General features: G+C 65.4%; 4 protein-coding genes across 4 annotated transcripts in view; all 4 read right to left on the minus strand.

The window, feature by feature from the left end:
- The window catches only part of DHH (desert hedgehog signaling molecule), a gene marked incomplete at both ends in the record, with an annotated part of 3,235 nt that extends 2,952 nt beyond the window's left edge, over positions 1-283 (minus strand). The window contains one exon of the mRNA XM_079547802.1: positions 1-283. This exon is cut by the window's left edge and continues 20 nt beyond it. Coding sequence (XP_079403928.1) covers positions 1-283 — 283 coding nt within the window.
- Positions 284-2,404: 2,121 nt separating this feature from the next.
- LMBR1L (limb development membrane protein 1 like) lies at positions 2,405-6,886 on the minus strand (the record flags this gene model as incomplete). Its single annotated transcript, XM_079547762.1, has 17 exons — positions 2,405-2,463; positions 2,547-2,708; positions 2,795-2,861; positions 2,944-3,034; positions 3,121-3,194; positions 3,290-3,367; positions 3,438-3,514; positions 3,591-3,674; positions 3,770-3,845; positions 3,952-4,016; positions 4,100-4,168; positions 4,282-4,408; positions 4,479-4,582; positions 4,663-4,802; positions 4,911-4,947; positions 5,198-5,282; positions 6,815-6,886. The coding sequence occupies 17 exons, from the start codon at positions 6,884-6,886 to the stop codon at positions 2,405-2,407; spliced, it is 1,467 nt and encodes a 488-aa protein (XP_079403888.1).
- A 3,078-nt stretch (positions 6,887-9,964) lies between these two features.
- LOC306956509 (tubulin alpha-1B chain) lies at positions 9,965-11,931 on the minus strand (the record flags this gene model as incomplete). Its single annotated transcript, XM_079547790.1, has 3 exons — positions 9,965-10,945; positions 11,585-11,733; positions 11,811-11,931. The coding sequence occupies 3 exons, from the start codon at positions 11,929-11,931 to the stop codon at positions 9,965-9,967; spliced, it is 1,251 nt and encodes a 416-aa protein (XP_079403916.1).
- A 4,186-nt stretch (positions 11,932-16,117) lies between these two features.
- On the minus strand, positions 16,118-18,594 carry TUBA1A (tubulin alpha 1a; the record flags this gene model as incomplete). Its single annotated transcript, XM_079547761.1, is given in 4 exon segments — positions 16,118-17,221; positions 17,224-17,281; positions 18,255-18,403; positions 18,474-18,594. Coding segments are annotated over 4 exon segments (1,248 nt in total). The 3' UTR covers positions 16,118-16,301.
- Between the last annotated feature and the right edge of the window lie 1,900 nt (positions 18,595-20,494).

A 20,494-nucleotide genomic window follows, 5' to 3' on the forward strand; every position in this document is an offset into this window, starting at 1 on the left:
CCCCCGTGTTCTCCTCGTCCTTGAAGATGATGTCGGGGTTGTAGTTGGGCACCAACTCCCTGAAGCGTTCCGACCCCCGCAGCACTTTGCCCTCCGCCCTCCCGCTCGCTCCCAGCGTCTGCTCGGGGACGTTGGGCACGAACTGTTTGTAGAGCAGCGGGGAAAGCTGCCGCCGTCCGAACCGCCGCCGCCCCACCGGGCCCCGACCCGGTCCGCAGCACAGCACCGGGGCGGCCAGCAGGAGAGCGAGAAGGGCGAGGGCGAACGGACCGCGCCGGGACATCCCGGTGCTCTGCGGCCCTCGTTCAGTCACCGGGGGCGCGGGGGGGTCGGAGCGGGCATGGCACCGGCGGGGCGGCCCCGGGGCTTTCGGAGGGTCCCGGTGCGCAGGGGCGGGCCGGCGGCGTTTCCTTTTCACACCCACGGCTCCGGGATCGGCGCTCGGTGGGATCCGGGAGCCCCGCGCTGCCGTCCCGTGGAACCGATGCGGACCGGGAATCGGCACCGGGCGCTGCCCCCCCACCGGCACCGGCACCGCGACCCGGTTCCACCCCCACCCCCCGCGCTGTACCTGAACCCTGCGCTCCGGCACCGGATCCGTTCCTCCCTCCCAGCACCGGTACCGGTACCCCCTTCTCCTTATCCGCTCCCTTCTCCCGGTACTGGAATCCTCCTAATCCTAACCCTAAGCTCCGATACCAGGCCGGTTCCCCTCTCCCAGTACCGGGACCGGGACCCTCTTTTTCCTTACCCTATGACAGGGTACCGGTACCAACCCCGTTCCCCACTCCCGGTACCGGGATCCCCTTCTCCTTATCCTGTCACAGCGCTCCGATTGCGTTTCATCACATCCCGGCAATAGGGAGCCCCTCTCCCCGCCACCGCTTCCCGGTACCGCCGTTATCCCACCGCTGCACCTCCGGTACCGACACTCCCCGACCCTTTGGCACGGCCCCGTTACCCGAACCCCTTTCCCGGTGCTGCCCCGATCCCTCTGCTCGCTCCGATCCCCGGTACCGGTACCGCCGCCCGCTCCGGGATTCCCCCGGCCGGGTGCCCCCCACCCGCTGCCGCTCCGCTCCGGCACTGGGCAGCGGCTCCGGGTCCCCACGGCTCCGCCTCGGAGCGGCGGCCGCAGCCCATCCCCCGGGGCCGCCCCCACGGGGCCGCGCTGCCCGGGACGGCCCCTCCGGGACCGGGATCACGGGCATCCAGCGACAGGTTCACGTCACCCCCCAGCACCGAACCGTGCCAACTCGCCCCCCCCCCCAAAGCCCGGGACCCTCAGCCGCCACTCAGGTGCACCCAAAGGTGCCCAGAGGAAGGGCAGGAAGGGGCGAAACCCGGCAGCAGAACGCGGCCCCCCGCGCCCCCCCCCAGCCCCGGTGCCAGCCCAGGGTGAGGGGAGCGAGGGGAAAGCGGGCACCGATGGCCTCATTTCCTGCTATATAAACCCAGTTTCCTGCACTTCCTGTTCAACCCCGGCCCGGGGGGGAGAGGGGGGTGGTGTATGTAAAGCCCCCCCCGCTAAAGGGGTGGGAGGGGGGGAGCTTGGCATGGCCCCAGGCCGGGCAGGATGGGTGGGGGGCTGGGGCTGCTCTGGGCAGTTCCTCTGGGGCGAGGTGAGCCCCCAACGAAGCCCTCATTGCTCTATGAAGGGCAGGTGGGTTTGGGGCAGCCCAGCCCCCCCTTCCAACAGCCGGTGCCCCCCCAGCACCCATGGGGGGGGGGGGAACATGGGACCCACGGGCTGCAGGAATCACCCTCACCTTCAGCCCTTCCCAGAGCAGCTCAGCCACAGCCAGGAAGAAAGTTAATAGAGAGCCCTGGGGGGTTGGAAGGAGCCGGAACCCCCCCCCCTCCATGGCACAAAGCCCTGAGCCCCTCCCAGCACGGCCCTGAGGTGGAACAAAACCCAGCCCGTGGTTTCTATACATTAAAAGAATAATTACATAAAAAAAGAAGCTTCGTTTATTGCTCCAAACACGGTAACAGAGACCTGAACAACTCGACGCAGGGGGACAACCTGTGCCCCCCCCCCCCCAAAGACAACACAGGGATGGGGGCAAAGGGGGTTCCATTCAGTGTCACAATGAAATGGGGGGGGATTTAAAACCAAATAAAGGGGGGCAGTGCTGGACGGGGGGGGGGGGGGGAAAATGAGGTATGTAAAGGTGTAAAGGGGGGGGGGCTGCAGCCAGCACAGCCCCACTGGGGGTCTGTATGGAGGACGTGGCTCAGTAGCACAGTAGACTGAGGTGGAGTCGGGGGGGGGGGAGGGAAATGGAGTGAGGCCCCCCCCCCCCCCCCCCCCCCCCCGTGGTCCCAGCTCTTCTGATAGGGCTCCAAAACCCACCGAGCACCGTGGAAGGAGGGGGGGTCCATAGGGGACACCCCCACAGCCTCAGCAATGCTCTCCCTGGGGCCGGGAACGCGAGACAGACAGCGGCAGTTTGTGCAGACCTGGGTGGGGGGGCAGAGCATGAGGGGGGGTTGGGGGGGTGCAGCCCCATCTCCACCACCCCCCCGCGTGTCCCCCCCCTCACCAAAGGCACGGATGAGCTCCTGCTGCACAGCCCACGTCACCTTCTTCACCAGGCAGAGGGTGGTGAGCGCCGCGAAGCCCATGTTGTAGATGAAGACGATGTAGAAGTTCCCCAACCAATTAAAGCGGCCAAAATCCCCCAAGAGGTCGAAGCGAGTGATTCCTGTGGGCGAAGGGGGGGGGGGGTGGGGGGGTCAGGAGGTGCCCCCCCCAAACCCCCCAAACCCCCACTGCAGCCCCATTTCTCACCCAGCGTCCTGGAGAAGACGGGCAGGGCGGAGCTGAGCACCAGCAATGAGACGCAGTTCCCGATGATCTGGGGAGGAGAAGAGGTGCTGCCCCATCGCTCGGCCCCATAGCGCGGCTCTGTGGAGAAGGGGGGGGGGGGGGGGTCTCACCTTGGTCAGGGGGGTGTCCTGCCTCTCGGGGAGCAGCCGAGTGAAGAGAGGGGAGCTGTAGAAACCCACGACGGAGGAGAGCATCAGGTAACTGGGGGGGGTGTTAAGGAGAGAACAGAGAGGGGACAGCGGGGGGAGGCAGGGGATGGAAGCCCCCAGTGCCGACATGAAGGATACAAGATGAGGACAACCTGCAGCGCAGCTCCGAAGGAACCGAGGATGGAGAAGGAGACCTGGCCCAGGGCCGCGTCCTGCAGCAGGGGAGACATGGAAGGGGCTCTGCCCCACGGATGGGGCTCCTCCTCGCTGTACCCCCATCCCCTCATCCTCCCCCCACCCAGGGCACCTGCATCCCCCGTGGCATCGCGGTGTCGTCCAGCAGCAGCTCCAGGACGTGGAAGCAGACGATGAGCACTGAGACGCCCTGAGAAGAGGAAGGGAGATTTAGGGCACCCATAGGGGGCTGTGGCACACGGGGGGATGGAGACACGCACCGTCAGTGCCAGGAGGCCCAGCATGGCCAGCGGGTAGCCCACGTTCCTCTGCCAGGGCGAGGCTCGGTGCCGCAGCTCTGCAGGGAGCACATTACCACCCTGCCCCACAGCTTGGGGCCCTGAGAAACTCCCAGTGCCCCCCCAGCTCCTCACCCAGCTTCTTCCTCTCGCTCCGGATGCTGAGGAGCCGCTCCCGCAGCAGTGCCACGTTCAGGTTGAGCCAGCAGGAAGCCTTGCCTGCGGTGTGGGGACAGCGTGGGGCTCGTGGGGTCCCCGTGGCACCCCAGGTCCCCATGGCGCCCCATGCCATCCCCCTGCCCGTGGGCACCCACCAGATGCGATCCTGCGGGACACGGCGGCCTCCTCAAACCTCGTGCAGCTCAGCTGTTCATCCAGGTCCTCCAGGAGCTGAGGGTGGGCAGGAGCCACCAGGGACATGCATGTCACAACCAGGCAGCCCCACGGCGTTGGGGACACTGAAATCCCAACCGGGATCACAGAGGGGACAGCTCACCCGGGGCTTCACCAGCAGCTTCCCGGTGACGGTGAACATGGTGGAGAGGCCGAACGGGGTGCACACTGAGGGGGGGAGCAGAGGGTGAACCCACAACTCTGCCCCGTGGCAGCAGAGCCCCCCCAGCACCTCAGGTCCCAGCACTCACGCAGCAGGAGCAGCACGCCAAAGAGCGAGATGCAGGAGTAGAGGTAGGGCAGGTAGCATTCCCAGAGGTCTGAGGAGAGCAGGGGGGGGTTCAGGGCACAGCAGGGCCCCTGGACTCCTCCCAGCACATTCAGCCCCATGCTGTCCCAACAGCATCGTCCCCCCCACACCCCCAGCACCCACCATAGAGGGACTGCCGGCTCACAGCGCCGTTGCCAGCGATGGCAGAGGCCACCCAGACCATGCCCAGCACCAGCAGCGTCAGCAGCAGCAGCACCACGGACGTCTCGTACACGCGAGCCATGATGCCCTACGGGACAGGGATCGGCACAGAGCTGGGGGGGCACAGGGAGGGGGGCAGCACCCGTGGGGCCGCGTACCTTCTTGGATCCCGCAAACCCCTCCGACTCCGTGAAGAAGTACGCAAAGGGCATGAGGAAGACGAGGGACAGGTTGGAGAAGAGAAAGACCAGGTTCCAGAGGCCTGGGGGAGGCAGAACGGGGTGAGATCCCGGTGCAGGATAGGGGGGAGCTCAGCACCCCAGCACCGCCCCGTGCACCCACCGTGGATCAGGGACCCGTTCAGCCACTGGATGTAGTAGTTGTGGGGGAAGGAGAGCAGCACCTCGTTGCTGATGATGGAGAAGGGGAGCAGCAGCACGGCGCCCAACGCCACGGCCAGGGTGAAGGTGCACAGCCCCAACCTGCCCGAGATCCCACGTGGGTGTCAGAGCTCAAGGTCCCCCCCCCAGGGGACAGGAGGACGTGGTGCCCATCCGCCAAGGAGGGGAAGAGGGACAGGAGGAACTCACGCAATCCTGTTGACAGCGGCGTCCTCATCATCGTGCACTGCAGAGGACAAGAGACAAGTGAGCAGGAAAGCTCCCTGCCATTCCCCGCTCTGACGCCTCCCCCAGCCCCTCTCTCTGCTGCAAACAACGCTGCAGAACTCAGAAGAGCTCTGGATGGAGTTGGGGGCTCTGCTCCCCCCCCCCCCCCCCCCACAGCAGGACGCCCCACAGGGAGCAGAGCCGCACTGGGATCGGGGCAGAGAAGAGCAGGAGCAGCCCGAGGGCTTTGGCTCAGCGAATCCTCCCACCTGCTGCAAAATCCGTCTGCTTCTTGAAGTGCCTTATGACAAAATGGCAGAGGATGTAGAGGCTGGCGAAGAGCAGGGCGCAGATCTGCAGGCACAGTGGCGGCCTCAGAGGGCAGCACCCCCCCCCACAAGGAATGCTGCCGTCCCCAGATCCCATCAGCTCCCCCCTGTTTTATTTTCCTATCCCTGCTCTCTCCCCATAAACACGCATGGGCTGCACCAGGGTCACCCGCTGGCGCTCACAAGTCACCCCCTGTGAGCTGAGAGTGCAGAGCGAGCACCAGCAGCAGCCTTGGCTGCACGGAACACCCCGACCCTGCAGCCCTCGCACTGCTGGCACCCAGCAGGGCTGCAGGCACAGCCTTGAGCCCAGCACCAAGGCCGACCGCAGTGTCTGTCTGTCCCTCCCGCCCCCGCTGGCACTCTGAGCTGCAGCCCAAGCAGGCGACATTCGAGGAACACTGCGACCTTTCATCCCCGCGGGTGCTCAGCAGAAGGGGGAAAGGTTGCCCGAACCCAACGCTTTGGCACCAGCACCACCAACACCTCCCTCCTGCCTGGGCGCCCTTCATATTAGGGGCTCAGCTGGGGGTCCCGGGGGTGAGGGCCCACCCGGTAGGTGGCAGAGAGCACTGAGATCAGCCCAGCTCTGGGCACCCCGAGGGCTGTTCCTCCCCCTGCTCCCGCTGAAGGAAGCACACAGCGCTGCACGTTTGGGGCTCCAAACAACTTGGAGCAAAGGAGAGAGGCAGGGCTTTCGTGGGAGATCCATGAGACAGCAGCATCCCAGCTGCAGCCCAGCGGAGGGCGAGGGCTCCCAGCTGATGTCACCGCGGGGCAGAACTCCACAACGTGGCCTGGGAAAGTCTGAAAGGTCGCACGGGCTCCACGCTGGCGGAGCTGAACCGGGCGTTCCTGGGAGAGGTGCAGCACTGCAGGGACGCGCGGCTCTGGCTGTCCCAAAAGGCCCCTGGGAGATCCCAGGGCTGTGACGCTTCCATCCCTGCACACCTCTGACCCCTCACAGTGGATGCCCCGGTTGGCATAGCTGGGACCAGGGCTGCTCCCCTGCACAGAGCCCACAGTTTTGAGGGTTCCCCTCTGACACCCTGGGAGAAGATGCCGGTGTAGGGTTGAGGAAGGGGCCACGGGCGCATGGCACAGTGCTGGCTCAGCTGTGACACTGCTGCAAAACCGGGCAGCCCCGGTCCTCCCACACACCAGGGACCCCACACTGGCACAGGAGAGCCCTGGTGCCCGGGTTCTGCAGGACCTCAGAACCAGCCCAGGGCAGCCCTGCCCCACAAAAGGGCTCCATTGGCTCCCTCACACCCCACAGCCCCTGCCCCATTCCCTCCCATACCCAACTGCCTTTTGGGAAGGGGGACAGGGGGGCTCTCATCGGTCCGAGGGTCCCCATCCACCCCCGGCTCCCCGGGCCGGGCCGAGCCCCGCTATCTGCGGGCACACGGCGCTGCGGTGCAGCTGCGACCGCGATAAGACCCGGGTGTGGGGCACGGCCCCGAAGCTGCCACCGGGAGCACAGGGAGCTCCACCCCTCCTGAGAGACCCCAACCCCAGCGGGACCCCCAGCGGGACCCCCTCCCCCAGACTCACGAGGCATTCGCGGACACGTTCATGGAAAAGCTGCTCCCGCACGGTCAGCGCGTCGAGCTCCACTGGGGCCATGGGGCGGAAAGCATGGCCGGGAAGGGTCGGGTCGAGGCGGGTCGGGGCGGGCAAGGCAAGGCGCCGGGCCGGGCCGGGCCGGGTCAGAGCCGGGCCGGGTCAGAGCCGGGCCGAGCCGAGCCGAGCCGAGCCGAGCCGAGCCGAGCCGAGCCGAGCCGAGCCGAGCCGAGCCGAGCCGCCTGCAGCAATGGGCACCGAGGCCACGCCCCCCCCTCCCGCCGCTCGCTACTATGTATTCACTGCACCACCGCCCGGAAGTGTCCCGCCCCGGCCCTCATTGGCTGCCGGCTCAGAATGAGGCGCCTCTCATTGGCTGAGAGCTGCGCGGGCGGAGCCCATTGGCTGAGCGCGCAGCCTCTCTCACGCCGGCGCACCAACGCGTTCATTGATGCCCCCGGTGCCCCTCCAGCCCCGCGGGACCCCCCGGGCCCGGGAGCGGTGCGGAGACGGCCTCGCCTCGGCCGGGGGGGGCGGGGAAGGGGGGGTGGAGGGAACGGCGCTGAGCCGCTGCGCCAGCACTAATCCCTTAGCCAGGGCTAATCCCCGGGGCCCGTAAATCCTTCCTACCCCCCTTCCCCCCATACACGGGAGGGGGCCCCCGGGCAATGGCAAAGCTCCTTCCCAACCCCCACTGAGACTCGATCCCACAGAACAGAACCCACAGCCTCTGGCCCCCAGGATGGGAAGGCCCACCCCCCTTCACCAAGGAGCAGGGGAAGGGCCGGCCAGAGCCAGCGCTGCCAGCCCCGCAGCCGTGTCACTGCGCACAGACAATGGGGACAGCCCGTTTCCCATGCGGCTGTGCCTGCGAGCCGCCCAGGCTGACACAAAGCATTTGTATGTGACACAGCAGCAGCTTGTCCTAAAGCCTTTTATTCGTTGAACGAGCACAGAAACGGGGAAAAGCAACAGATCACATCAGGGAGTTAAAGCCCAGCCAAGACAGCTGGGAACAAGGAAAGAAACCAAGGCCAGAGCACGAGAAAGCTCAAAGTGTTTGAAGCAAACATATGTGGACATGCGACAGCAGGATGTTTAATACTCCTCTCCTTCCTCCCCAGCCATTGCTCTGCCCCATCCACTCCTCCGAGTCCCCACTTTCCCCACAATTCCTTCTCTACCATCCCCAGCCCCTTTTCACCCCGTCAGTCCCTGTTACTCTTTCCTCCCCCATTGCTCCCCATCCCCCCTCTGCACAGACCCCCCTCAATTTCTGCTCCCAATTCTTCACCCCGGCCCCTATTCCCCCCCAACCTCCAACTCTTTTTCCCCATCTCCTAACCCCTCCTGCTTTCTTGAACTCCCCCCCCCCAGTTTGTGTTCCCTCCCTCCATCCGTTCACCTCCCCATCCCATAATCCTATCGTCCGCACCCCCCCCAGACCCCTCGCCCCACACAACGGCTGCGGCTGCCCGGCCCAACGCAAAACCCCCCAAATTCCAGGCTGCAGCCCCTGGGAGCGCTCTTATATATAGAAAAGGGGCGGGGCGCGCTAGCGCACCGAGCTCCCATTGGCTGTCGCGCCGCCATTCAAACCATCCCCGGCGCTGATTGGCTGAGTCTCGTGGCGCGCTCCAAGCTCCCCCCCTCAAACTGCGGGGTGGGAGATCTGCCCTTTCCCCCTCCCCCACAGTGCGGTGCAGCCCCGGTCTGGGCAGCAAAAGGGGTCCGGGGATGGGGACTGCGAGGGGCTGCGGACACAGTGGGGGCACTCAGCACTGTGGAGACACAGCGCTGCTCCCCCAGCACACGGGGGAACCCCCCGGGCTGTAATGGGGCTCCCAACCCCTGCTGTGTGCAGGTCGCCAACCAGAGGCTGCCCAGGGCCACCATGGGGCTCCCACAGCCTCCTTGGGCAGCCTGCTCCAGCGCCCTGCGTGTGAAGAGCTTCCTCCTCACATCCAACCCAAACCTCCCCTGGCTCACTTTAAAGCCGTTCCCCTTGTCCCATCGCCACCCCCCCTCACACACAGCCGTTCCCCCTCCTGCTTTCCCGCTCCCTTCAAGCACTGAAGGCCACCATGAGGTCCCCCCGCAGCTTCTCTTCTCCCAGCTCAACAGGCCCAGTTCCCTCAGCCTTTCCTCACACAGAGCTGCTCCAGCCCTCTGCTCATCTCAGCGCCTCAGGACCCGCTCCCAGAGCTCTGCACCTTGTGCTGGGGGCTCTGCTCCTAAAGCATCGCATTCCCTTTTTGCTGTGCGAACAGCCTTGCTTTCTCTTCATCCTGCCTCCCAAGAAGCACCGCAGTCACAACAGACGGCTTTTATCTTTTGCACCCAATGGGCAAGGACATTTTCCCTGGATTTCATGTTTTGCAAGTCGCTCATTGTGGCCCAACGAGCCACTGAAGTTTGCCAAGCTGGGGAAAAACAACTCAAGGTCAGCAAAAATTTCTAAGACGAATCTGATGGTGGAAAAACCTCATGAAGCTCCACAAACCCAAGCGCAGGGCTGAGGAAACCCCCCCTATCAATACAAACTGGGAGATGAAAGGATGAAGCGCAGGCAAGGGATGCGATCCCAGCCCCTGCTGTGAGGCCTCACCTGTTTGCCCCCCTCACAAGGGGGATGAGAAATGCTCTCAGTTGTAGCCCCCCCCCCCCCCATTAGGCCACAGGACCCAGGATGGCTGCGACTGCCCACCCCTGGGTATGAATGGAGCCATGGTTCCCATTCACGAAAATGTGCGGCTCCCACAGAACCTCATCAATGGCCGCAGCTCAGCGCCTCCCACCCCCCCCCCCCAAATCTTCTGCCCCACACATCGGGGGCCAAGGGCAGAGCTGGGGCTGAGGGTGCAGAGCTCAGCTCACCCCCAGCAGCACCACCAACGGAGCAGGGGAAAACGGGGTCACGCCAGCATTGCAGCACAGAACAACCAGACACAGAGCTTAAGACAGGGAAAGCTTTTTATTCATTGAGACACACAGGAGAAGAAGGGAGGCTCTGCGACAGACCTGCCATTGAACCACAGAGCAGAACAGCACAGACAGCAGCGCACACCGCTACAGACCCGAGGGGTGGGGAGGTAACTGCATTGGTTGTCTGGATGAGCAAGAGCAAAACGTTGCGAGCCCTCAGTACTCCTCGCCTTCCTCCTCGCCCTCGCCCTCCACCGAATCCACCCCCACCTCCTCATAATCCTTCTCCAGGGCAGCCATGTCCTCCCGGGCCTCCGAGAACTCCCCCTCCTCCATGCCCTCCCCCACGTACCAGTGCACAAAGGCTCGCTTGGCGTACATCAGGTCGAACTTGTGGTCCAGGCGCGCCCAGGCCTCGGCGATGGCCGTGGTGTTGCTCAGCATGCACACGGCGCGCTGCACCTTGGCCAGGTCCCCCCCGGGCACCACGGTGGGCGGCTGGTAGTTGATGCCCACCTTGAAGCCGGTGGGGCACCAGTCCACAAACTGGATGCTGCGCTTGGTCTTGATGGTGGCGATGGCGGCGTTGACGTCCTTGGGCACCACGTCCCCGCGGTACAGCAGGCAGCACGCCATGTACTTGCCGTGCCGCGGGTCGCACTTCACCATCTGGTTGGCCGGCTCGAAGCACGCGTTGGTGATCTCGGCCACCGACAGCTGCTCGTGGTAGGCCTTCTCGGCAGAGATCACCGGTGCGTACGTGGCCAGGGGGAAGTGGATGCGCGGGTAGGGCACCAGGTTGGTCTGGAACTCCGTCAGGTCGACGTTCAGCGCGCCGTCGAAGCGCAGCGAGGCCGTGATGGAGGACACGATCTGGCTGATGAGGCGGTTCAGGTTGGTGTAGGTGGGGCGCTCGATGTCCAGGTTCCTGCGGCAGATGTCGTAGATGGCCTCGTTGTCCACCATGAAGGCGCAGTCGGAGTGCTCCAGCGTGGTGTGGGTGGTGAGGATGGAGTTGTAGGGCTCCACCACGGCCGTGGACACCTGCGGGGCCGGGTAGATGGAGAACTCCAGCTTGGACTTCTTGCCGTAGTCGACCGACAGCCGCTCCATCAGCAGCGAGGTGAAGCCGGAGCCGGTGCCGCCCCCGAAGCTGTGGAACACCAGGAAGCCCTGCAGCCCCGTGCACTGGTCAGCCTGCAAAAGAACAACGGCAAAAGGCATCACATCACCGCCAAGTGTCCCAAATTCACATCGCTGCTGACTTGCCTAGGAAGTGTGACCCAGCTGTCTCAGCCCTTTGACACATCTTGCACCACAAACACAAGGAAGCGTTGGCCCCCATTGGGCTGTAAGCAATCGGAGGACAGCAAGGCACCTCCAGGAGCCGAGAGCCCACAGAGATGAGCGGGCAGGAGCTGGCAGCAACCCCCACCCACAGGGAAAGCACCGCAGGGACGCAGGGTCAGCATGAGCGTCCCTGAAGGAGTTAAGCACTCAGAGCAGTTGCTCATAAGCACTGCGTACAGAAGGATCAGAGTCCACGTCAAAGGAAACCTCACACGACCCATGAGAAGGAAAGGGAGGTTTTCCAAAGACAGGAGCTGCCCTGAGCCCCGCAGGCCCATCGCACACCCACAGCCAACACAGTTGGTATGCAGGCTGCAGCAGCTGCACACCGCAGCACCCAGAGGTGCGGGCTCAGCATCCCACCCACCGCAGGAGGAGGAGGGGGTCCCAGAGGAGGGGGTCCCACGCTCCCGGAGCCCCGCAGCACAGCTCCGCGCCGCCCCACGCTCCCGCTGGCTGGGGGCCCCAACGACGCGCCGTACCCACCAGCTTGCGGATGCGGTCCAGCACCAGGTCGATGATCTCCTTGCCGATGGTGTAGTGCCCCCGGGCGTAGTTGTTGGCCGCATCCTCCTTGCCCGTGATCAGCTGCTCGGGGTGGAAGAGCTGCCGGTACGTCCCCGTGCGCACCTCATCTGCGGGCACCGCGAGCGCCGTCAGCACCGCCACGGCCCCCCCTCAGCCCCCCCAGCCCCCAGCCCGCCCCGCTCACCGATCACAGTGGGCTCCAGGTCCACAAAGACGGCACGGGGCACGTGCTTGCCAGCCCCCGTCTCGCTGAAGAAGGTGTTGAAGGAGTCGTCCCCCCCGCCGATGGTTTTGTCGCTGGGCATCTGCCCGTCGGGCTGGATGCCGTGCTCCAGGCAGTACAGCTCCCAGCAGGCATTGCCGATCTGCACGCCCGCTTGGCCCACGTGGATGGAGATGCACTCACGCTGCGGGGGGACGGAGGGGGTTTGGGTGCCGCCCTGCTGCGCCCCAGCACTGCACAGCTCCAGGCGGGGATCTGCCCGCAGTTGTCCCTACTTTCCCACTGTCCTGGGATGGGACACGCAGCACCAGCGGGGCTCAGCGTCACCACGGGCCAGCCTGAGCCCCGGGGGGGACGCACAGCGCTCAGCGCCATCTCCATAGGCAGCAACGGGGCCACGGGGGAGGGGTGCTGGGGAAGGGGGGGGGGAAGGAAGGGGTGTTTGGGGCCAGCTGCGCACCGAGCCCCCATAGCAGGGCGGGAGGGACCCCAGCCCAGGCGCAGGGCGGCGTTTCCCAGCCGAGGGAGGGGGCGGCACCGAGGACGAGGAAGCAGCGCTGCCATCACTGCGGCACGGCGGGGAAACCACGTGGCCACCGAGTGAACGCAGCGCGAGCGCAGGGTGCGATGGGGCGGGATGGGGGGGGGGAGGGAAGGGGGGTCCAGCTGCTGTGCCGCTCCCCCACCCCCACGTTCCCAGCCGCACCCACAGGGCAGCACCTGCTCGGCATTCCTCCGCGGAGAGGCAGATGGCGCCCAGAATGGGGGGCTGGGGAGCCCAAGCGTTACGGGAGGGGCACGGAACCCCCGGGGGGGGGGGTAAAATCAGCCCCACGGGTCGGCGCCGAGCCGCCCTCGGATGGGTGCGGGGAGCAAAGCGGGACAGGAAAGGGAACGGGGGCAGCCATGGGGCGGGGGAAAGGAAGGGGGGGGGGGATTTGGGGGCTTTGTGCGGCAGAGGGCGGGGTTGAATGGGGGGGGGGAGGGGAGGAGCGGACCCGCACCTTCCCGCGCGCGGGAAACCCCTAACGGTCCAGACTTGGCGCCAAAATTGAGCTCACGCCCCGCCCCCACCGAGCGACTGGGGGGGGCTGGAGGGGATGCGGGACCACGTGCTGGGGGCCCCGGGGTGAGGCGGCAGCCCCAGCTCCCGCTCTGTGCCCCCCATCGCTCTGCCCCATCCGCTCCTCCAGCCCCCATCCCGCCTTAACTCCTGCTCTGCGCCCCCAGCCCCCTTTTCACCCCATCCGCCCGTTCCCATTCACCCTCACCCCGTTACTCCCCTCTCCTTTCTCAGCTCAGCCCCTTCGTTTCTGCTCCCCCATCCTTCACCCCGTCCCCAAATTCCCCCCAATCCTTTTTCCCATTTCCTTATCCCCCCTTATCTCCTACATCCAGCTTCCACTGCCCAAAGCCCCCCGCAACTTGCGCACTCACTCATCCACCCACCCATCGCTCCTACCTTCTAATTACCCCTAATTGCCCCCCGCCCCATACCATGGTTGCGGTACTCGGCCCGACGCAAAGAGTCGTCGCAAGTTCCGACTGCAGCCGCTCCCGAGCGCGCCGTTAATATAGAGGAACAGCAGCGGGCAGCTCCCACGCTCCCATTGGCTGTCAGGACCGCCCATCAAAACAGCTCCAGCGCTGATTGGTTGAACCTCGTGGCGCGCTCCACCTTCCTCCCCCATCTGCAGAGTGGGCGACTCGCCCTGCCCCCCCCCCCCGCAGTGCGGTGCAGCCCCCACCTGCAGCAGCAAAAGGGGTCTGGGGATGGGGGGGGAGGTGAATTACTACAGGGATCGCCCCCCCCCCACCCCCGCAGTCCGTCCTTGCGTTTTGCCCGCCCTACTGCGACGGGGGAGGGAGGAGGGGGGGTATTAACGGCTGTTGCTTTCGTTCTCCCCTCCTCCCCCCGCATATCCCCGCCCGCCCCGGTGCGGTTTTGCTGCAGAGGAAAACTGCGCCAGTGCGGGGGGGGGGGGGAGGGAGGATATACAGCACGTGCTCCCCCCTCCAACGCCCAGAGCCTTTAATCCGCTTCCGCGTTACCCCCCCCCCTCCCCAAAGCCCAGCTCCCCAGGGGGCCCCCTGCCCATCTGTACCCCCCCCCCCCCCCCCCGCCCCGCTGCCATCTGCACGCTGCCCCCCCCCCGTTCATCGTCCCCCCATCCCACCACGAGGGTCGCAACGTCGCCCCCCCCCTCCACCCCCGGTGCTTTTTGCTCCCAGTACACCGGAGCCCGAGAGACCCCCCCCAGTGTCGTACCCCCCCCCCCCCCCGTAGTGTCGTCGTTTCCCCCCCCCCCACGGCCGCATTGCAGCAGTGCTGCGCTGACGTGGCGCTGCCTCATGGCCGCCGGCCGCGAAATGGCGGCTATGAGGAAGGGAGAGCCCCGGGGGGGGGGGAATAATGGGGGTGGGGTGGGAATAAGCGGGGGGTCCTGGATGTGTGACACCCCCCGAACGCCGCGCTGCTGCACGCTGGGTTCGCACCGCGTTGCGCTGTGAGCACGGCAGGGGGCGGGGGAGGGGGGTTAATGGGGGTTATGGCTGACGGCCCCCACCTCCACATCGGGCTGCGTTGCCCCCATCCCGAGCGGAGCGCTTCCTCTTACTGCAGTGGGGGGGGGGTCAGGGACTGGGGGGGCCACCCACAGCCTTTTGGGGTGGGGTGGGGGCTGTGGACGCAGCTCTGTTCCCCCAGCACATGGGTGACGCCCCCCCCCCCCCTCCCCCTCCTCTCCCCCCTCCCGCTCTACTGGGGCTCTGTGGGCAGCAGAGCAACCACCCCCCCCCCCCCACTCTCTTTAGGGTTAGGGTTAGGGTTTCTACCGGCCCTGGGGGGGACATGGGGGGCACCAGCAGCAGATGTGGAGCTGGGAGCTGCTGCATTTGTTCAGCAGTGCGGATCAGTATGGCAGGGTAAGGGCCAATGCATCCCATTAAGCAAAAGGAACCCAGGAGCTCTGCTCCTAAAGCATCCCGTTCCCTCTTTGCTGTGCAAACAGCCTTGCTTTCTCTTCTTCCTGCCTCCCAAGAAGCACCGCAGTCACAACAGACGGCTTTTATCTTTTGCACCCAATGGGCAAGGACATTTTCCCTGGATTTCATGTTTTGCAAGTCGCTCATTGTGGCCCAACGAGCCACTGAAGTTTGCCAAGCTGGGGAAAGGCAGCTGGGGTAGGAAGGTAGGGCAGGTAGGCAGAGGAGCACCGTGGGTGTTAATGGCCAGAGGGCCGTCAGCATTTATGGAGTTGTGGATAAAAATGAGCCCCAGGATGCTGCACAGGTTTGTCCTCACTGTTCAGATGTAGAAGCTGAGCTGCCAGAGCATCATCTGCTCCATAGGGTGAGGGATAAAGGAGTGCTGCTTTCTGACGCCATCGTGGGGTCACAGAGTTTCCTTCTCCCATTTCAGGTGACAGCAGCACCACAGGAACGGGCGCCGCAGGGGTTGCTGTGATGCTGCACTGGGGACGGTTGGCACCAACACGTGGGGTTGGGATGGGGCAGCGCTGCTTGTATGGTGGAGGGTGAGAGCGGGGGGCAGCGCAGGGTTGCTGCATCACCATAGCAAGATGGGGTGGGAGAAAACCCCAAAACCATGGGCTGGGACAGGCAGGAGTTTCATTAAAGGAAAATGAGGTAGAAAGGAGGAAACGCTTTGTGCTTCCCATCAGCAAGCACTGGTCCATGCCCCCTCCCCACACCCCCCCCCCAACCTGCATGTTTTTGGGGTGCTGTAAGGCAGTCTGGGTCCTGCTGCAGCCACAAAGCACAGCATGAAAGGGGGGGAGAGGGGAAGCAAACCCCACTGCTGCCCACCGCAGAGGATTCCCATTGGGGAACAACATCTCACTCCAAGGAGGGGAAGGAAGAGGAAGGGGGGATGCGCAGCATAGGAGTATTTTGTGCCCACCCTTTGCCCCCCCTCCCCCATGAGGGGCTGTGATGTGTCCCCTTTTTGGCCCCCCCAGGCCGGCTGTCTGCCCGCCCCAAGGTATGAATGAACCTGCGGATCCCATTCACAAAGTCACGCAGCTCCCACGGAACCTCATGAATGGCCGCAGCCCAGCACCTCCACCCCCATCCCCCCCCCATCTTCTGCCCCACACACAGGGGGTGAAGGAGGTGGGTGACCCCCCAGGGACAGAGCTGGGAATGAGGGTGCTGAGCTCAGCTCACCCCCAGCTGATGAAGGGGAACGGGGGGGTTATCCCAGCATCACAGCACAGAGCACTCAGACACAGAGCTTAAGACAGGGAATGCTTTTTATTCATTGAGACACACAGGAGAGGATTGGGGAGGGGGGGAGGGGTCTGTAACAGACTTTCCATTGAACCACAGACCATAGAACAGCACAGACAGCAGCGCACACCGCTACAGACCCGAGGGGTGGGGTGGGGATGACCAGGATTGTTCCCTGTGCGAGCAGCACCGCGTGAACCCTCAGTACTCCTCTCCTTCCTCCTCGCCCTCGCCCTCCACCGAATCCACCCCCACCTCCTCGTAATCCTTCTCCAGGGCAGCCATGTCCTCCCGGGCCTCCGAGAACTCCCCTTCCTCCATGCCCTCCCCCACGTACCAGTGCACAAAGGCTCGCTTGGCGTACATCAGGTCGAACTTGTGGTCCAGGCGCGCCCAGGCCTCGGCGATGGCCGTGGTGTTGCTCAGCATGCACACGGCGCGCTGCACCTTGGCCAGGTCCCCCCCGGGCACCACGGTGGGCGGCTGGTAGTTGATGCCCACCTTGAAGCCGGTGGGGCACCAGTCCACAAACTGAATGGTGCGCTTGGTCTTGATGGTGGCGATGGCGGCGTTGACGTCCTTGGGCACCACGTCCCCGCGGTACAGCAGGCAGCACGCCATGTACTTGCCGTGCCGCGGGTCGCACTTCACCATCTGGTTGGCCGGCTCGAAGCACGCGTTGGTGATCTCGGCCACCGACAGCTGCTCGTGGTAGGCCTTCTCGGCAGAGATCACCGGTGCGTACGTGGCCAGGGGGAAGTGGATGCGCGGGTAGGGCACCAGGTTGGTCTGGAACTCCGTCAGGTCGACGTTCAGCGCGCCGTCGAAGCGCAGCGAGGCCGTGATGGAGGACACGATCTGCCCGATCAGCCTGTTGAGGTTGGTGTAGGTGGGGCGCTCGATGTCCAGGTTCCTGCGGCAGATGTCGTAGATGGCCTCGTTGTCCACCATGAAGGCGCAGTCGGAGTGCTCCAGCGTGGTGTGGGTGGTGAGGATGGAGTTGTAGGGCTCCACCACGGCCGTGGACACCTGCGGGGCCGGGTAGATGGAGAACTCCAGCTTGGACTTCTTGCCGTAGTCGACCGACAGCCGCTCCATCAGCAGCGAGGTGAAGCCGGAGCGGTGCCGCCCCCGAAGCTGTGGAACACCAGGAAGCCCTGCAGCCCCGTGCACTGGTCAGCCTGCGGGGACACAAGAAGGGGTCAGGTGGGATCCAGGCAGCTGCGCAGCTCGGCCCTTCCTCTCGTGGCCTCGTGAGGACATTCTGGAGGTGCTGCTTTTGGGGTCTCTGGGGGTAGGAGGCACCAGGGTGATGGGGCACCGCCAGCCGTTGCAATCTGCCCCCTTGAGGCGTGGATCCCTTTGGGGGACACAGCCTGTGCGGTGGTGGCACTGGGCAGACTGGGGGAAAACACCACAGTGGTGTCTTGTTCACTCTGGACAGCTGCAGAACTTGGTCCTTCCTCTTTATGTCCTCTAGAGGACACTGGGGGGGATTTCCAGTAGCAGGACAGGGTGAGGGTTACCTCCATCCACCATCAGTCAGCACTTGAAACACGGATCCCGTGGGGAAGCCCCATGGGCACAGAGCCTCATGGGTGGAGGGCAGATGCCTTCAGCTTCCCCCACCCATGGGTGGGTGCATGGGGAGCAGATTGCGCTGAGGTCTTGGCCACACTGTTGGGACGGGAGTGGGAGCCCACGGCTCTGCCTCCACCCCCACAACCCCTGGGGTTCCCAACCCCTCTAAGTGCAGCTGGATGTGGCTGCAGCCAGGGCTGGAGGCAGGGGGGTGGGCAGGGGAACAAAGGAGGAATTGCACAGCTCAGCAATGCCGGGGGACGCGGCGCTGTGGAGCAGCTCCAACACCGCAGCTGCACCGCGGCACGCTGCCAGCCAATGGCAGCCTGCACAACAGGATTACCATTAATTAATATATTCAATCTAAATCCAGCCTGGCTGGGTCTGGAAGGGAGGGCGAGACAGAGGAACAGAGCCTTTGTCCTCATCACAGCACCAACCCAGCCCCGCTGACACCAGGAGGAGGAGGGGGTCCCAGAGGAGGGGGTCCCACGCTCCCGGAGCCCCGCAGCACAGCTCCGCGCCGCCCCACGCTCCCGCTGGCTGGGGGCCCCAACGACGCGCCGTACCCACCAGCTTGCGGATGCGGTCCAGCACCAGGTCGATGATCTCCTTGCCGATGGTGTAGTGCCCCCGGGCGTAGTTGTTGGCCGCATCCTCCTTGCCCGTGATCAGCTGCTCGGGGTGGAAGAGCTGCCGGTACGTCCCCGTGCGCACCTCATCTGCGGGCACCGCGAGCGCCGTCAGCACCGCCACGGCCCCCCCTCAGCCCCCCCAGCCCGCCCCGCTCACCGATCACAGTGGGCTCCAGGTCCACAAAGACGGCACGGGGCACGTGCTTGCCAGCCCCCGTCTCGCTGAAGAAGGTGTTGAAGGAGTCGTCCCCCCCGCCGATGGTTTTGTCGCTGGGCATCTGCCCGTCGGGCTGGATGCCGTGCTCCAGGCAGTACAGCTCCCAGCAGGCATTGCCGATCTGCACGCCCGCTTGGCCCACGTGGATGGAGATGCACTCACGCTGCGGGGTGGACATGGGGCAGCGTCACCCCCCGGCTCAGCGATGTGCGTTTCCCCCCCCCCCCATCCCCGATGCAATGCCGTTCATTCGGGTGGGCTGAGAAGCGCGCCCTCTGGCGGCTGGAACAGCGCCGGACCGCCAAGGCTGCATCGACCCCATCGCAGCCCATTGTTCTGGGCTGCGGCGCCGCCACACCCCGATGGGGGGCTCGGCACCGGGGGGCTCCATCCAGCTCTGTAACCCCACCCACCGTGGGTTGGGGGCTCAGCAATGGATCCCACGCTGCCCGTGGGGCCGGGGCCACGCCCTGCCCTCTGGGGACACAAGGCTGAAGGCTGGGGGCTCGGCGCTGGCACTCGATTCTGCCGGGGGTGATTGGGGGGCGTCCCAGTTTAACCATCGCCCCACCCGGTGGAGCCTCTGCGTTATTCTGCTCTATCGGACCGGGACCACGCCCTTACGGGCTCAGAACCGGAGAACGGGGCTCCCATTGTGCTCCGTTAACCGGGAGCCACGCCCAGCGCGGAGCCGGTACCGGGGGGTCCCATCTCAGCCTATTTAAAGGGACCCGGCGTTCCCCGTCTCGGTTTAACGGGGGCCACGCCCTTTGCTGACTCGGCACCGGGGCTCATTTTACCCCACGTAACGGATCCTAACAGCCCCCAACCCCATTTAACGGGGGGCTACAGCCTCTGCAGAGTCGCTACGGAGGGAGCCCCATTCCTCCTCAATGCGCGGATTCGAGGGTACCCCCCCCCCCCCATGATTTAACGGGGACCACACCCGAAGCTGACGCGGCACCGAGGCCCCATCTGCCCGGATTAACGGGACACGATGCGGTTTAACGGGGACCGCACCGACAGAGGGGCCTCCATCCCCCCCCCCGCGCACAGGGCGGGGCCGCGTTTTGTCCGCGAAGCCCCTCGCAGTGACCTCATGATGGGCTCCGCGGCTGCAAAGGAGGGGGAAAAAGAACCAAAAAAGGGAAAAAAAAACAAAACAAAAAAAGGAACAAAAGGAAGGGAATGGGGGGGAAAGTGAGCAGAGCCCGACCCCGCTGCCCCCCCCCCCCTCCCGGTGCTCACCATGGCGGCTGCTCGCTCCGGGGCTTTCTCACAGCACGACGCTGAGGCAGTCGATGTAAGAGACGCGGCGGAGCCGGGCGGCGGAACGGGGCTTTATAGGGCCGCCGGGGCGGAGCGGAGCCGGGCGGGGGGAGGAGGCCCCGGCGGCGGCCATTGGTGTGCGGGGATGAGGTAATGGCTCCCCCCGCCCCACCGGAGCCGCAGACAAAGGGCGGGCGGGGCGGGGCGGGGGGGGGGACGGGGGATGCGGAGGGGACCGCCGCCGCCACCGCTCCATCACCGCTCCATCGCCGCTCCCTGCTCCGTTCCGCACCGCGCTCCGCTCCCACGTCCCCATCCCTGCTCCCCCACCTCCGTCCCCGTCCGTGTCCCCATCCCCGGATCCCGTCCCCTTCAGTGCCATCGGCCCCAACCGCGCCCTGCTCCCCGTTCCCAGCTGTGCCACAGCGCTCCGGATCTCAGCTGTGGCACTGACCCCATCCCCGGCCCCTGACTTTGCTTGTGTCCCCGTTCCCATCCCCATCCCGGCCCCCGTTTTCAACCTCATCGCTGTCCCAGCCGTGACAGCGTCCCAGCGCCCCAATCCCCATCCATATCCCCCGTCCCCATCCTCGGCCACGCCCCGGTCCCCGTTTGAACCGTGTCACTGTCCTCGTTTTGGCCGCATCCCTGTCCCCATTCCCGGAACTGCCGCCGTCCCCGCTCCTGGCTGT

The sequence above is a fragment of the Tetrao urogallus genome, assembly GCF_951394365.1.
Source record: "Tetrao urogallus genome assembly, chromosome: 31".
NCBI lineage: Eukaryota > Metazoa > Chordata > Aves > Galliformes > Phasianidae > Tetrao > Tetrao urogallus.